Genomic DNA, 16,409 nt, shown 5'->3' on the forward strand with positions numbered 1-16,409 from the left:
TACCAGTCTTAATGATACCCCACTGTTCGCCTACTGAGACCAGTCTGAAAAGAGACTTGTCATACTGGCAGCTAATTTTCAGTGGATTTACAATGAAAAGTGGCTTTCCCCTCCGGGTTGAAAACCTGCTGTATCATACTATTTGTTTACTTTAAGAAAATTAATACCACATCAAGAACCAATTAATAATATTTTACTGAACAGGTAAATGTCAGAAATGTATATTAAAAAAAAACACCAAGCTTTTTCAATAGTATTTTTTTTTTGTTTTTGTTTTTTGCTGTATGGTTTTGTAAACAACAATAAATAACTTCAGGGTAACATTGTAATGTTTCCGTTGCAAATAAAAAGGTGCTTGAATTGTAAGGGCAAGTTTTCACCAGATGAGGGCAGCTATGTTCTAAAACTCAACCACAAAGCCAGAGTGCTGTATAACAGTACGATTGTACGGATTTTAGAAACTTGTCTTCTGTCTCTAAAACAGATTACTGTAGTTAGGTGAAGCAGACTTATAATACTATGGTAGCACAAAATACATTTCCGGGAAAAGGCGTCTTTTTTTGTCAACTGTATGTAAGTCTAAAGGGACATTTTTAAGGGGAATGTATTTTGATTGCTATGACTATGAGGACATTAGCGATAATAACAAAACAGGAAGCTCCATTGAAGTTATAGACAAACAAGTTTCCTAATTTTGTTTTGTGTTTACCACACAATATGGTAAATTGCAGCACATCACAGCTCAGCTTTATGCTGGGGGGCTGATAGATGGTGAATGCCCACGTTATCCACAGCGAGAAAAAAAGTGACATTGTATTTCTAAGGTAAGTACCATATCCTGCAGGCTACCAACACCCTGAAATATTCTATAACTTCTAACAATAAGCTTAATTCCAAGAGTCCTCGCCACTGCCCCACTGTTGTTAGTTAATATTCCCACTGCCTGATCAAAGTGCTTCAGATTCCACTTGTACAGCACTCTGAGCTCTGCATGCTGGAAATGAATAGACATCAAACAGAGAAACACGTTTAGTTTGGGAGTCAGGAATCTGCTGCTTATTTAGCGTTCTGGGGCAAAATAATACATTATGCACTGAGGCTATTTGTGGTGGCTGAATACAAGTGAGGGTAATGCTTAAGCTTAAGAACAAAGCTTCATTCAAACTAACAATAAAAATCCGGGGCAGTGTAGAGGCACTACAATAGCAATGATCTGGTTCTGTAAAGGGGGCAGCAATGTTATTCGCCGTTCTGACATACCAACGCTGAACCAATACACAGTGGTAATTCATTGCCGTGTCATAGTACCAGTTCATTACCGCCATAACAGGACGACTACAACATTCCATCGAAATCGATTTTGTTGCCAATACACTGATATGATATAACAATATTCCCATGGCGTATTTCCAGACGGGTCTGTAAGGTACTAGGGTTTGCAGGGACTTCATGGCGATGGCTATATCTACCCAAGAAATGCAATATAGGGGGTCTTTGCAAATGTCATTTTCATATAGGGGGTCTTTGCAAATGTCATTTTCATATAGCTGGTAGCTTGAATAGAATCCAAACCATAAAAGGCACTAGGCGCTCCTGCATCCTCCCCAGTTGCTCTGCTGGTGGCAATCGCCATTTAAATGTGATAACAGCAACATGTGTGTGAATCAGCTATGAATGAACCTCAACAGCATGTACAGATCTGTGTATATTGTAGCTGATTAATATGTACAACGGGTATTTCTCAGACATAGAGTCCAATGTAGGTATTTTATTGTAAGTGTTTAACCAAAAGATGTCCTAGAAGTATTTGGAGGCATGTCTTACTATAATTGGGACGTATTATTTTAGGTCAAATTCACTTTTTAAAAACTCAAAATGAGCTTAGCAAATAAACTAGACAAACAACTGTGGTTTTTATCTGTGTCTCATATCCTCTCCACAGCCAGGTTAATCAGTAACGCGTTGCTTTATATTTATTAACAGAAACTGTTTGACTTGGACAGTTGACAGATTTGAATTTATATAAAGAAGGAAGTGTAGCAAGTAATGAAGTATTATACTGTTAGACAAAACCACAGCACAAACTACGGTACCTACGTTGGTTTTTTATACAGAGCCAATTGTTATTATTGATTTTCTAATTATCGTTTTTCAACTGCTGGAGGTAATGATGGATCGCGAAAAGAATAGCGGGACACGAGCCCCATTGCAATCCCTGAGACTGCGAGAGAACCAGGCACTGTCTATACGGGATCCGAATAGTCGTTCGCACAACAATAAAGCGAACTTAGACAGGAGCATTTACTGTGAAACGTCACTAGATTTCAGCCAACACACAGACTCACAAGCAGCTGACGATGGGCAGCTTCATACTGACACACCTGAAGTAAATGAGATGGATGCAGATGAGACAATAGATCTACCCATCCTTAAAGCACCTCCTGTGTCAGAACACAACACTAATGAACAAGAAACTACTAAAAATGGGATTAAAGTCACTTTCAACCCGAGAGCTGCTGAGTTTCAGACTCGTAGGAGGATGTCAGTACCAGAGCAAGCGCTCTTGGTTCCTAAATCGATTTTAAAGAAAAGGAGCTCCGTTTGCTTTGGCATTGAACCAGTTAACCGGCGAGTTGGGTTCAACCCCGGCTCACCTACAAAAGGCGAAGATTCTGAGGAAACGGGGACTGTGCGGGCTTCTATTTTCAACAGCACAGATGTGAATTACCAGCAGGCTGGCTGGTCCTGCAGAGGTACAAGAAGAAAAAGCGAATTATGCTTGCCGAGTAGTGACGAGTTCGCCAGGGCTCTGTTCGAAATGAAAAATGACATTATTTCAGACCCGTGCCAATAGTCAGTCAATACAAAATCTGTTTGTACAAAAGCAAAACACTGACTAAGCAAGTACCGTTTGTCATGAATAACGACATCAAATGTCCTGGACTGTATTTGTGTTAAAAAAAAAAAAAAAAGAAAAAAAAAGAAAAAAAAAATCAAATCAAATCAAATCAACCAGGGTTTTGCACATGGTGTTTGAATTCGGGCAACACCAATGATGTGCTGGTTCACACACAGCCTTGTGTGACATTTTATGTGGACAACACAAAATTATATGGACTTGATATATTTACCTCTGTACTGGTATGCAGACGCAGTTATTTATGCGATTCGTTTCCCGAATGGTGTTATAGCCAGCAGTATCCCTTTTGTGAATTCCCTGCAGTATAGTGTGTACACTGCTGCTGTAAATGTTTACGATGTGCAATTACTGTAGTTTTAGAAAAAATAATATTTTTCAAAAGACAATCCAAATCTCTTGTATTAAGTCTGTTTCTTTGCATGGAGCCTACTTTAGTGTCGAAAGGTGTATTACTTTTTGAGTGATGTAGTTCTGTATAGCCTGCATGTGTGTTTTGCTTCTTCTTGTTTGTGGACATTAGCGTGCAATACTGTAAATAAAGCCAAATAACCTCATTTCATATCCGACCAGTTCGGTCTTTCCCTTGTTTTGTTTTTTTTTTAAACCGGGTGCAATTGTTGAATATTCTATTTAGTGACTGCTTCAAAATTCACGTGTCACCTACTTTTTTGTAAGCGTATCCTTCTTAGTACTGTAATTGTATGCTGCAGGTGTCATAAACTTGAAAACGTTTGGTCACTGTGCCCGACAGTGTAATAACGATTTTGAAAATACAGTATACAGTAGAATTAACTGGCCCAACCATAAGAACTTGCATTAAGGAATTGCCACACCAATGTCACAATTGAATGAACGGTTCTCAGGATATATCTAAAAATGTAAAGTGTGATACATAACGGACTCAATGTAGTGGCAAAATACATGCAAGCCTACTTGCACGTTATACAGTACTTCGTTTGGAAAAATGTAACAAGGCAATGGTACTGAATGGTGCATAATGCTTTAAGTTACAAAAAAAGTAATTAAATTCAGCCTGCTACAGTTTTCCTGTACTTGCACACAACGCACAGTAAGAATATCCATACCCGTATGTAGTCCACATTTCAACGTAAGGATGTAATACGAACAATAAATATATTGAATCTAATATATACTGCGCACTGTAACCAAGACCTCGCCATACACTCTTAAGGTATATCACCATTACACCGCACATTACTTGTCTTTATTAATCCATTGTAAAATATACATTAGCCAGTTTACCCAATTATTTACTGCAACAGCATATACAATATTTGCCCAGTAATCTAACCTGCAGTTGCTCTGTTTGGTTTTAGTCTAAATGTAGCCTTCTGCAGAGTACACTCTGTTTGATCAGAAAACAGAGCAAGTGCTCAGTGTGGTTTAGTGTTTATTTATTTACACGGGCTTATATATCGCTGCTGAAAGAAGAAAAACATCCCTAAAGTGAATGCAGTTTGTATTTGAGGGATGTCCTGAAATCGTTTTACCGTGTATTTTTTTCCAGTCTGATGGAGGACCCAATCTTCCTGTATTCACATGATTGCAGCTCTAAGAACGAGCCTGGCGGGCTGTTGAGGAGGGCGATCCCAGTGTGAGATGAAACAAATTCTGAAAAATGATCCTTTGCGCGATATGTTTGGAAGAGTGACGGAATATTTAAACAATTCAGCGCCGCAGTGAAAGACCACACGATCTCCTCTTACCAAATTGGTAAATGTAGGCAGATGGAGGTCTGTGAAAAAGGGTGGACACCGGTTTACAGGACAACATCTTTACAGTAGTATCACTTTATATAGCTTATGTTGTAGCTGACCAACTCATTGAATGACTTCTACGTATTGTCTTTTGTTCTTACCATTTTGGTTTTCTGAGTCTCACGTTTTGTAGGCTATATCCTACAAAGTCTTACATAGTGTAGACACACTGATTTGGGAGACAGAAGTCGCATTTTCTCACATTGCCAAAGTTTCTCAGGTTTACAGCTGGGATTGTTTTCTTCAACATGGGTCCTTTTTTTGCATTGATATCACTGAGCTGTTTGGGTATGCTGTTGGGGTGCCAACTTCCCCAAGACTGGAGACCCCAGACCGAGTCCTGCAGGGCTGAGCTAGCGGAGATCATTGTTTTTGCTAAAGTGCTGGCTCTCCACAAGGATTCTTACAGCGTTTACAACTACCTGCCCTGGCAGTATGACACGGACCTGTTTTACTCGGCGGAGATTGAGATGCTGTGCGACCAGGCGTGGGGCAGCATGTTGGAAGTGCCAGCCGGGTCCCGTTTCAATGTCACTGGGCTTGGGTACTTTCCATGCTACTCGTACAGCGTTGTGGAGAACAATGCATATTACTTCTTCTTAAGGTAGGAAAATCAAAATACGGTGTGTGTGTGCGTATGTCATTAATATGGTATGTATTTCACTTATACTGTATTCGACCAAGAATGTATCTTGTTATATGTTTAGTTTCACGGGTTGATATTAATCTTATTAATCCTGGGTATCTGTTTACATACTTTTGCAATAGTCTAATCTAATGAAACATCAGATTTTCTGCGCTGTCCAGTTTGTTTATAGTAGCTGTAACAGTGGTAGAGGTCGTTTCAGCTGCAGATACACTGTGCAACTGTACCTACAGTACGTCCTGCTGAGTACAGAGACTCAAGATGCCTCCTGCATGGCATCCTTCTTGACATGTACCTGTATTAAAAGGCAATGCGCAATTAATCAACGAAAGGCGTGTTTTGACTGAAATCGCAGTCAACAGCACATTCAGATAAGCATAGTGCAGTCCAGCTGAGGCATGCTGTATTATGTAGCGTATTATACAGACTTAACACTGTAAAACTATTATGATGATGATCATTATTATTATTATTATTATTATTATTATTATTATTATTATTATTATATAAGTAAAAACATTCCCCTACATTTAAAACACGTTCATTTTCATGCTCACACATAGTGGAATTTGGCAAGCAGATTGTGTTATTTTTTTTTCTGTTGCTAGTAATTGTGTAGGTCATATCCCACAGACATTATCTGAAGAATAAACACTGATTATGTGATGAGGAAGACCCCCACAATCCTCTTGGTGACAAACTGGGAATAAGAGAAATCTAAAGCAGCTGTTATCGAGGCTGGATATGTCATCAGGCACAGGGATGCACTGCACTCTTCTGCCATATATATATATAATTTAAAACCCATTTCCAAAATGCTCATTTCTTTGCAAGAAAGCCAATCATCCTAGTTTTCCAGGACTGGCCATAATAAATACATAGGAACTATCCCTTGGATTTGGAAGAGAAGCTGACCTACTGTAGGATATAGCAGAGTTCATGGTGAATGTGAGTGGGTGCTTGATCAAGAGTGACATATTCTCAATTATTTATTTCTTTAAATCAAATTGCTCATGTCTTTTTAAAAACAACTATGATTGAAACAATAACGCTGTTAAGAACTGGAAGAGGCTGCAGACAGTAGTGCATCGTCTACTGTTTAGCTTAATAAAACATTTACTGAGGTATACCACGTACAGTACAGTATTAGTGCTTTCTGCACACTTTTATTAATTACAAAAACACAAACAAAATAAACAAAACAAAAACTCTACCAAGGAGCGCTAACTAAACTATAAACTAGAACATTTCACAAGTTACAATATCTTCTGCCCGCACAGCCTCTACACTGGCTTCACACAGAGGCCGACAGACACTCTACAAACATTTAACCCTGCTTTTATACCTCCCTGCTTAACCACAGACAGGCGTCCCTCATTCCATTAGAACCAGGTGTTTCCCATCCTGGTTCTAATTCTAACCCCAAAGCATTCTGGGACATGTAGTCCTCAATCCTCCAGGACTACATTTTCATTGTTTCCTCCACGTACTCTGCCACAATATACAGGGTGATTAGAAAGTAAATCAATGGTATGGTGCATTGATGTGGTAAACCTACTTTCTAATCACCCTGTATATTTGTTCCTTCAAAGACTCAAAGGAAAAGCAATCTGTTTCATTCAAGCTAATGTAATTGCAGTTAACTGCAGCTCAAGGCCAATGAAGACACAGGGGTGGAAGCTGTTGCTATCGTGCTTCCCTTTAAGATCAATATACAGCCTGCTTCTGTTTTACAGCATCACGTATTTCAACTGGCTTATGAGTCTCCTATCATGCAGTTATGCATATGTAACTATCTGTCTTAAAATTAATAGGAGTGGCAAGAATGCAGTATAACTGACCCCTGCAGAGCACAGAAAAACAAACTGGGGAATTCTGCTTGGTGGTTGTTGAGGCTTTTTGTTCATGGTGATAATATGAAATAATTGTCACCTATTCTGTACCCTCATCCTGTAGTTATTCCATTCCAAGACAACTGTGTTTGTGGCTAGCATGAGGTGTATACTTGCAATTTCTGCTGCATCATCTACACTAGTCTGTCTCTCATGGTCACCAGTGAAAACAAGGTAAGCAATCCAATGTGTTCTAAACCACTCGACACTAAGTACCTTGTCAAAGAAGTGCGAATGAAATAGTCATAAAATGGTATAGAGGGGCACACCTGAGATTAACCTGAGTTAAACCAATTTCACATGAACACATGAAGCACTTAATCCCACTCTCATTGTGAGTGTGATATGGCTGACTCCATCTTGCCCATTGCAGTCATCCCCCTGAATCACTCACTCACTCAGCCAGGAAGAGATTCCCCTGTTGATACATGAGTGGATGAGATGGTACTCAACTCACCAACATGCCAACATCCATGTGTTCACATGTCACAGTTCATATTTGTCAAGCTTGGACTCTTGTGTAAACCGAGCAAACCTGGCAGCTGGTTCCAGTTAGGGAGGAGGAGTATATTATTCTTTTTCTTTTCTTTTAAATTCTCCTTATTGTGTGAAAGGGATATGTGAAATGGAAACACCAGCCTTACAGTGCAGCAATTTTAAGTAAAGCAATATGTCCTTATATAAACAGAGCCCCAAGCAGAAATAATCCTCCCGTGAAGGAGTCAGATGTTGATTTGAGCAAACCCCTTCCATCTTAAGAGCAGCTTCCGATTACCAAAAGCTAGAAACACAACATCTAATTGGTCTACGTCTATACTGTTGGTCCACAAACAGTTCCCTGCTACTCAGCTGTAAATAGATGTTACTTCTAAGGGAGATCGGGTTTGTTGGGTTTGTTGGGGGATAGACTTTGAGGGAGCTTGTTTGTTAAATTCATTCCATTTTAATGTGGGAGAAGTCTTGTGACATCCCTGCCCAGCTTTCATACTGACAGGGAAGAACTAAGAGATTTCCTGGTCTAAACATTCCTGTGCGCTCACTGTATATCTTAATAAAAACTCCACTTTGCTGTTCTTCTGATCCTCCCACAATAGAGGTGGTTGTACGAGGTGTAGATTTATTTTGATATAAGCACCCAAAACGTGAAGGGAGATCTTCTAATTTATGAAACTATTCAGCTGATAGATGACGCAGGGTCTCTTTCATATATCCAGGAGTATGTTGCTCAAGAATGTCCAACTGGAAGAGTAGTGTGTGTGTAGTTTCAATCTCTCTCCATCTCTCTCTCTCTCTCACACACACACACACCCAGAGGGCAATTTTGTCTAACGTTTATTGGCAACCGAATACAAAACCAATCAAACAATAGTACTGTATGTTGCACAAATGAAGAAATCATGTGTGTTTTATTAAGAGTTCTTGCAGTATTTGTTTAATGGTGCTCATGGGTGCACAGGGTTCTTGGGAACCCCTTTCTAATGCCCTATTGAACTGTTCATGGCACCACTTTAAAAGACTCCAGTGAAGGCTTCTTATCCAAAAATAACTCACTATTCCCCTTGTTCTGGAGTCTGGGGTAGGCAGCTGTAATTCTTAATAGAATTGTCCTGTTGAAAAGAGATTTGCTTGGCATCATACCGAAATACAATTGTTTTCTGGCTTGTGCAGGTTTTGTTTTTTGATGCATTGCGAGAGGCTGACTTTTTTGTTGTTTTATTGCTTGAAATAATAATTCATCATTTTTTATGCTATTAATTACTCCAATTGGCAAGTAAAAACAATAAAAGTTTAATTTAAATGTAAAATATATACAGTATAGTGTTCTCTTATTATAAGGCGACCCTTTATACTGCAGATCTGTTTATAGGACAGTATGGGCATGGCTGCAATGTGCCCCATAATTCCACTAACATTCTCATTATACAGTAATACGGAGCACCAAGACAGAGGCACAGTCAGTCTCTAACTATGGCTACAGAGTTCTAAAGGGGGAGCAGTATACTGTAGGTCATACATTTTCCTTATGTGGAAGCAGGCCAAATGATACAAATGTTTAGCTTAATTTAAAATTGACAGTTTGCTGCAGACAGATGTGGGGATGCAAAAATAAACAACTACAGAAAGAAATACTTAGCAATATAAGACCTCAGACTTAAATTTTTATATTATATTATTATTATTATTATTATTATTATTATTATTATTATTATTATTATTATTATTATTATTAATTTCTTAGCAGACGCCCTTATCCAGGGCGACTTACAATTGTTACAAGATATCACATTATACATTATTTCACATTATACAGATATCACATTATTTATATATAACCATCTGTACATATTCTTTATACACCTGTAAAACTGAAATACTCAAAACAGTACACTTGAAGAGCTTATAACACAAACCACAAAAGCAGACAACAAGATGGCATGAACAATATTGTAAAGAACAGGGAGATTTTTGATGGCATTCCAGATGGAATAACCAGGTTCAATTCAATTCTGTAGTAAACACTTGTTCAGTACATAAATGCGTCATACATGGTCAGGCCTTTAAAGCTCTACAAGGAAATTAATTCCAGATTTGAATACTCCATTCTCCAAGCCTTCATCTGTTAATGAACAATCAGTTCCATAAGACTTCATCTGCTCAGAAGAAATGACTCAGATTTGAAACTTGAGAACCACTGAATACATCATAAAGTGACAGGCAGACAAGTACCATACAGTATACTGTAATATTGACTGATATACTTTGTTAAAATAAATAAATAAAATAAACTGTTCCAACAATAATGGAATGCTGCTAAGTATTTGTCATCCATAACATAAAAACCCAATAATAAGATTGTAAGAATACTAAAAATAAACTAGTAAAATTCTATGACAAATGTTTCAAGTCCTTAGCAATATAAGATCAAGTTTATAGAAAACACATTGAAATTCCTCCTCCCCGCAACCCAGGTTTTGTATGACAATCCTAATTGCATGGCTCACTTTCGGATACAGTTTTATTATGGGAGGAAAAAAAGAGAAAATCTGCACAGGGTACTTTGGGCTGCCTGCCAGAGCACGCAAATGAATGAAAGAGCTGGGTCTGTAACAAGAGGCAGACCAAATAAGCTTTCTGTTTTTCTTGTTTTTTCATTTTTCACTAACCAAATGTATTGCATTAAAAACTCTCCCACCTGAAGCTATTGTTGACTGCTGTGGTCTGAGAGGCAGATCAGTAATTCTGGACTGCAGAGCTGGTCAAGATAGATGGTGGTCAGGAAGTAAAATATGCAATACAGCCTTTCACCTCTGGATTGCGAGTTCAATTCCCATATGATGTCCGTTTGCATGGCGAGTTTTTTGTATGGGAAAATCAACACGTCAGATAAGCGGTCAAGCACATTTTAGGCTTCTTGCTAGCGTAATCAATTTAAAACGCTAGGGTTTGTTCCACTGAACAGGTTCCAAAATTCACAGGCTTTAAGTTTTCCAAAATAATTCTGTTTGATGGTTCGCTATGATGCCCAGGTTATATATAAACAATTTATTCATTCTTTAGCGTTCCAGTAATTTCATTTAAACTCTAAGGAGGCTATTTTAATATACCTGATATGCCCCATATTTTCCCTCAAGGACTCTGAGACATTTTGAAATATCTGTACAAAGTGCAGTCGGTGTAAAAGTAAAACAAAAAAATATATATTCATTAGATACAGTATATTATAATTCTTTACATACTATATTCTACAAAAATTACAATCTTAGTTCACGAATAAGAACCAACACAGACTGCTATTAAGTAATGTCCCAGGCCACACATGAAAGTATAAATTATACCATATTATTTCATAGAGCTATGCCAATGTTTTGGGGAGTGTTATGATTTATCATGATAGTTACACTGGCATTCACTTTGTTGTGTCTTAACTCTACCCTGTGTTGAAAAGGGCTCCAAGAAGAAATGTCTCTGTGATAGAACAAAACAAGCAACCAAACAAAAAACAGATGTCTGTTGTCACATAGCATCAAACAACCATGAGAGAAATGTCTGCATTGCCAACAGCACGTCGTATGAGAGTTTAAAGAGTTCATGGGGTTCAAAGAGGTCTTTGCAAATTAATCTCAAGCATAATAAAAGTGTCGTTCTTCTCTTTAGGATGGATGAGAATTACAACATCATCCCCCATGGAGTTAACTTCCAGGATCCCATTTTCACAGATACAGCAGAGAACCGACGCATGTTTGCCAGCCTCTTCCAGTTCGCAAACTGCTCCAGTGGAACCCAGATCGAAACCTACACCCCGGACTGGGAGTTCCAGGAGGACAGCAGGGTAAGCCATGCACAACCAAACCAAGTCACCCAGCGGCAAGCACCAGTGCTGTAGGGTTATAGTTATAGTCCAATCCCTAGCTACCATTACTGTCAAATTCTGTGTACAAGTTGCATTTCCAGGCAAGTTGAAAGGTCTTTGAAATAGGCTTAAATACTGGCAGCTTATACACCATAATTTTTAGGGTTTTGAGTCAGAAGTTTTTTTGTTTTTTTTTATCCTCAAGTGTAATCTTTAAATGTCCTATTTTGGTATATTTTAAAACTCAAAAGGGGGGCAGGGCATGCCTGTCATTGGTTGCCAGGCTTTACTTATAAACAGCACTTATAAACAGGTAAGGCAGATGTCCAGAAGAAGCTAAATATACCTTTGACAGGAACACATATCCTGTCCCAAAGCTTCACCAGCTGCATAAACACAAAGACAAGATTTTTGATATTACAATAATATATATATATATATACACACACACACACACACACACACACACAGTTGGGGGAGGGGGGCTTCTGTTGAATATATTTTTAACAATCTTTTTTAAAGAAGTTATCCCCAGTATAGAGCTATCCCAGGGAGCTGCTGTTTACATTCAATTTGTCTTTTCAAGTAGGACCCCCTACTGCTGACGAGTATCAATCGTGCGTGGCGGGGCCTTCACGAACATGTTTTACTGTCTGATACAGTTCCACTCAAGGGGCTGAGATGACCCCACACCTCCAGCTTTCAACAGTAACTCAGGGCCGAGAGCTGGTGGTGGTCCTGCTTGTGTTCATTAGAACAGCTGCTGAGTCAGCATGAGGGGGAATAATATCCTTAGTGATCTCACAGTCTCTGTCTGTTCAATAAAAAATAAAAAAAATGCAAGCTTGTCCAACAATATGTAGGGTGAATCGTATTTACCTTTGAAGTGAATGCTACCACTCAGTTTAGCTGTTGATGTACATACAACTTAACGTAGTCACAAACTTGGAGTCCTTAAAATAACCTTCCTAATTGAATTCTGCTAGTTTTGCACCATTACCACCATTATTTTCCTTTCAAATTCAGTAGAACATGACTTAAAATTGCAATAGGTGGGCGACTTCAATGGGATTTATTCTTTATGATCCTATTATTCCTGCTGAAGAGCTGAGAGCTGGTTAACTCATACATATAATCGACAGCCAGCCCTCATCAAATGCTATATCAAATGCTCTGTCTGGTTTTAAAGCAGTGCCATATGATTCTGTGTTTTACACATGTAAGGCATGTGCCGCTGTGATGGAGACACTGGAACACATTCGGCTAAAGGATTCAGGAGCAGATGAAAGTAAAGGCTAATGCTCTGAGGGAGCCCTCAGGGTATGAGTAATTCTGTTATTGGGTACCTCCCCATTTTCAAGGATAATTACACATGAAAAATGTCAGAACAAAGCCCTTGACTCTAAATATGAAAAAAATTAAAGATAAAAGTGACGGAGGGGGAGCGGAGAGGGTAGGGGGGAGAGATGGAGAGATAGCGCCTGTGAGTGATGGGGAGTTTTGCCTCTTGCAAACCTGGCAGCTCTACAAAAACATAGTCCACCTCCAAAACCATGGCATCGTGTTCTGCTAAGCTCTGTGCTAGTACCAGAGGCCAGACTGCCAAAATAAAGAAACAACCTTTCAGAGCCAGGCTATCACATTCACACTACACCCGAGGGCTCGGCTTACTGCCACAATGGTGAAACATGTCAGGAACGAAACATGGAAAAATAACCAAACAGCAATCACAGACACAAACAAAAATTCTGAAATGATTTTGATTTTTTTTTTTAAATATGAAAAATAATGAACATATTGTGGTTGTATATGACACCCATGGTAAAACAGCACATCTTCTATTTGCACATCTGGGCTATTGTGCAACTAAATGTCTAGTTGCTACCCAGAGCTAATATGGGTCTACCTACAGTAAAGTGAATCCATGCTACAATGGCGTAATCCATGTTAACTCTGACAAAATGCTCAGAGCTGTCTCAGAAGCTTACAGTATAAAGCCCACTGTTGGATAGCATGGTTATGGTTATTTTTGATGCTGCTCCCTCTGACCCAGTAATATTATCAATATCACATCAAAAAAAACCTCTGTAATGTTTGTGGTTTATAACCAGAAACAGACAGAATGAATAATTACAGGAAATATGTATTTTTTATGCAACCCCAGGGAAACTGGTTAATTTAAAACTATCCATGAAAGCGTCTGTGCTTAGTTTTTTTCAGATGTGCGGAAGGCTATTATATGCACTACATGGTCCTTCACCTCCATGAGAGAAAAACTGCCACTCAGTCCCTCGTATTCAACCAATAGGCAATACTGCCTGTTTTTGATTAAACTGTTTTAGAAAATCGATATACAGTATAAAGTCTGCAAATCACAATAATAAAACAAGCCATGCCAACATTATATGAAAGGCATACAAAACTGACCTCGATCTACACTCATACCTTATTGACTACAAACTTTCACCGGCATATGCATTTTACATCCATGTAACACATATGTTTTTTCCTCTGGTTGTTTCTCCCTGCAGCTACTATGCTCCACGGTGCAAAAGGCCCTGTTTGAGGAGGAGGAGCGAGTGAAGACGCTCTCACAGAAAGTGCGCTCGCTGGAGAAGGCTAACAACCACCTGAAGGACAAGGTGAAGAAGATGAAGCGCTCCATACAACAGGCCAAGAAGGAGAGCAAGCAAGAGGCCTTGCTGATCAAGCAGCAGCGCGAGAAGGAGAAGGCCGTCAAGCAGGACACGAGCAAGGACCACCTCAAGAAGCCTCTCAAGAAAATAATCAGCAACAAACTGAAAAAATAAACACATTTAACAAAAAGGAGCAAGCCTCTCTGCTGGGAGGCAGGCAAATACTGTCATTCCCAAATGAATTCCCTAAGGAACAGACCCATTTTTAGCAGGTATATGTATTTCGTATGCATATGAGATAGTAGGCCCTATTGTAAATTATAAAACTATTTAACTTTAATTGGATTGATGATTTTTTGTTTTTAAAAATGTATTTAAAGAGGCCAGCAAAACTATTACATTAACACAAGTTGTGGGAATACCAAATAGAGCCAAGTATGCCCCACACAGTATATCAGTAGAATATCATATAATGATGATTAAGGTACTTCACTGGGATTTTTACTGCAAAGAACTTGAAGTGAAAGTCACATCTGAATTTTCCACACTGCATTAGATATTAGCAAATTACACCTTTATTGTTCGAGTTATACACGTTAACATTCCCTCTTAATTAAATGTATTTAAACACAAACAATGTCTTTAAGGAAGATGGCCATAGTGAATTGATATGTGGCATTTCTAAGGCAATAGGAAGGTGATCAACTTTAAACAAGCAACTAAACAGGACAGCCTAAAGGGGTCATTTTTCAATGGCTACTTTGGCAGTTGTACGCAGTAGAATATTTTTAATTGTAATGGCTTCCACTCTACAGCGATAGAGTAGAAACTAAAGTGCTATGTGTGTGTGAACTGTGAGTGCTGAGCACTTGTTAAACACAACCTCCATTCATATCAGTGTTACAGCTAAAGAGATTGTGTTTTCTGATTGATAGTCAAACTGCAGGCAGCTCATAGATTATAACTATAATCTCCTGTCATCTAAAAATAATAATATTTTGTATTGCAAGCATAGTATCTAGCACAGGTGTTAGTTTAGAATGTAAGTTATCGTTATTCTAATTGTTGTACTCAAATACAAAATAAAATACATATTCATTTTCAGTCTTATTCATTTCTTGAAATGTGTTTTACTGGGTTTTGGTCGTGGTTTATATCCCAGACACTTTACTTTAATTAATTAATACAGCAAAACCTGTAGACAAGATGCAAATATAGACACAAAAATAAACTTGACTTACATGGTGCCTTTCCTGGACATGCATAATGTGGCAATGCAATACCAAAAATACAAATAAAAAAAAATGAATACAAACAACAGTAATACAAAGTGCACACACATACGGTCCTCATAATCTTGTAATAATCACGTTAAAATATTTATATCAAATTGATAAAAGTGTATCATAAAGGTTTGTTGGTGAAGAGTGCAAAATCAAGGCAGTTATTGTGTTAGACAGAGTGATGGAAATGTGAACAGACAAGATCATTGCATAAGGGTCCCCATATTTCGAATGACGACCCTAAACATATTATGTACTGTTCAAACGAGTATGTTCTGATTCAAAACAGAGCACTTACAAGACGGAGGGGGTTGGGCTCTCTGATATCTCTGGGAAATGAGTTGAAGCTCCTGGAGACATAACGAATAGACTCACAATTAAACCCAGATGGCTTTATACGGATACCAAAACAAATATTCCATCAGGACCAATTATTTTTGTCATTTTAATAAAAATGCTTTTTTGTTTTATCATAGGACAAACCAAACAGTTCCCCAATGCCTGGACTTGTTTTGAGTTTTTTTGGGGGATAACAACATTTCTTGAAAAAAAAAAAAAAAGCTAAAACAACTTATTAAAAGCCCACAGACAAGCATTGATAAGCCATTATGATGTAGCAGCACCACCTCATTTCACATTTTATTGGGATTCTATTTATTGCACTGGTACCTACTAATGTTAACATGAAGAAATATACTTGATACAACTGGATTTAATTCCGTTTGTTCCAATAAATCCGTTGTGGGATTCTGGCCCTTCCTGTTTCCTTGACAGTTCATGAATCATGAGAAGTGCCAGCACTGAAGATATTTCACAGGCTGAATTAAGGTTTGGAGTGCTGCTCGATGAGCCTTGTTAATTATTATTATTATTTATTAACTTAGCAGACGCCCTTATCCAGGG

General features: G+C 38.4%; 1 protein-coding gene across 1 annotated transcript; it reads left to right on the forward strand.

The window, feature by feature from the left end:
* Positions 1-4,277: 4,277 nt before the first annotated feature.
* Positions 4,278-15,327, forward strand: LOC117413932 (coiled-coil domain-containing protein 3-like). The gene is made up of 3 exons (XM_034906280.2): positions 4,278-5,302; positions 11,392-11,566; positions 14,119-15,327. Exons 1-3 carry the CDS (start codon positions 4,947-4,949, stop codon positions 14,395-14,397), a joined length of 810 nt encoding a protein of 269 aa, XP_034762171.1. The 5' UTR covers positions 4,278-4,946; the 3' UTR covers positions 14,398-15,327.
* The last annotated feature ends 1,082 nt before the right edge of the window (positions 15,328-16,409 follow it).

This window comes from Acipenser ruthenus, chromosome 25 (assembly GCF_902713425.1).
Source record: "Acipenser ruthenus chromosome 25, fAciRut3.2 maternal haplotype, whole genome shotgun sequence".
NCBI lineage: Eukaryota > Metazoa > Chordata > Actinopteri > Acipenseriformes > Acipenseridae > Acipenser > Acipenser ruthenus.